Source organism: Otolemur garnettii, unplaced genomic scaffold (assembly GCF_000181295.1).
Source record: "Otolemur garnettii isolate 467f Iridium unplaced genomic scaffold, OtoGar3 scaffold00043, whole genome shotgun sequence".
Taxonomy (NCBI): Eukaryota; Metazoa; Chordata; class Mammalia; order Primates; family Galagidae; genus Otolemur; species Otolemur garnettii.
In genome coordinates this window covers 11,025,496-11,027,141 of record NW_003852438.1, presented here as the reverse complement: position 1 = coordinate 11,027,141, position 1,646 = coordinate 11,025,496, and the positions used below count along the sequence as shown (strand labels likewise).

General features: G+C 47.6%; 1 protein-coding gene across 2 annotated transcripts in view; it reads right to left on the bottom strand.

Annotated features, from left to right (window-relative positions):
• The window catches only part of RBMS2 (RNA binding motif single stranded interacting protein 2), a 57,190-nt gene that overhangs the window by 20,095 nt on the left and 35,449 nt on the right, over positions 1-1,646 (bottom strand). For both annotated transcript variants that reach the window (XM_023513694.1, XM_023513695.1), the window contains exon 3: positions 1,346-1,404. In XM_023513694.1, the coding sequence (XP_023369462.1) occupies positions 1,346-1,404 (59 nt within the window). The remainder of the gene's footprint in view (positions 1-1,345; positions 1,405-1,646) is intronic.

Below are 1,646 nucleotides of genomic sequence, written 5' to 3'. Positions count from 1 at the left end.
TCTCTCTCTCTCTCTTTTTTTTTTTTGTAGAGACAGAGTCTTACTTTATGGCTCTCGGTAGAGTGCCATGGCATCACAGCTCACAGCAACCTCCAACTCCTAGACTCAGGTGATTTTCTTGCCTCAGCCTCCCAAGTAGCTGGGACTACAGGTACCTGCCACAATGCCTGGCTAGGATAACTTTTCTTGTTCACACCTTAATAACAACAAAAAAGAAATGAATTAAAAATGCCACCTTTGGGGCGGCGCCTATGGCTCAAAGGAGTAGGGCACGGGCCACATATGATGGAGGTGGCGGGTTCAAACACAGCCCCAGCCAAAAAGTGCAGAAAAAAAAATGCTACCTTTGATATAAACCTATCTCCCAAAAATGCTTACAAGAGGGTGGCACCTGTGGCTCAACGGAGTGGGGCACTGGTCCCATATACTGGAGGTGGTGGGTTCAAACCCAGCCCTGGCCAAAAACTGCAAAAAAAAAAAACCCAAAAAGCAAAAAACATGATTACAAGAAATAAGGTAGGCTCAGCACCTGTGGCTCAAGTGGCTAAGAGGTGCAAGGGCGGTAGGAGGCCCAGGTGTTTCAGGAGACAGAGCAGAGTTATAATCCGTGTAACAGAAGTGGTAGGGAGAAAGAGAAAGTAAGAGGTTTCAGGTGGTTATCCGTGTGCTCCTCAACCCTGAGGTTTATTCCATTTTGTGGCTAAGAATGCCAAGGCAATAAGGTCCTGTAGTATCCTGTCTCTCCCCACCCCCAAGAAATCTGAGGTTTCAGATTAATTATTATTAATGACCAACAGCCCATTCCATACGTCCAAAAGAACCCACTCCTCCTTTCCTAGACACGCCCCGCCCATGCTGGGCACGGTGGGAACACAGCCTCCCCAGAGCAGACAGTCAGTACCTGGGGGAGAAACCAGGCCCACCCCACCTTATCGCCACCTTCCACTCTCCGGCTTCATGCAGAACTGGTCGAAACCCCAGTTAAACTATCCAGCCTCAGAAAATAACACCTATCAAGTCACCCCTCCTAATTTATGTTGCTCACTAAGTAGAAACAGTCTCACTTACCCACCTTCACTGCCCCATGCAGGGAAACACAAAGGCTAATTAAGCCCAAGGGACTCAAAGGTGTTCTGTGCATCCCTCAAGCCTTGAGTCCTTCATCCCCCAGACGGCATTTTCAGCTCTAGCTATTGGGTCATCCAAGAATCTACATATGCATTAATATTTTAAGCCTAAAAACCTCAGAGACTCCTCCTCAGCACTAAGGACTCGGGACTCTCAACAGTATGGGGGCGGCTTCACCTATGGTGTCATCTGTCACCAAGGATAGCTTATCTCTCACCTTTGCATTTGTTTGTGGTCTTGTCCAGTATGGCCTTAGTGGAAACAATCTTGCCATATCTAAGAGAGAGAAAATGCAAAGTGATCATCTGGGGCCAAAGGTTAAGAGCGGGACAGACAGCAGAACATCGGGATGAATCTATGCCTATTCTGTGCTCCCACTAGGATAACGTCTCTCTCTCTCTCTCTTTTTTTTTTTTGTAGAGACAGAGTCTTACTTTATGGCTCTCGGTAGAGTGCCATGGCATCACAGCTCACAGCAACCCCCTTTTCTTCCAGCCATCACAGAAGGGCAGTTGGCT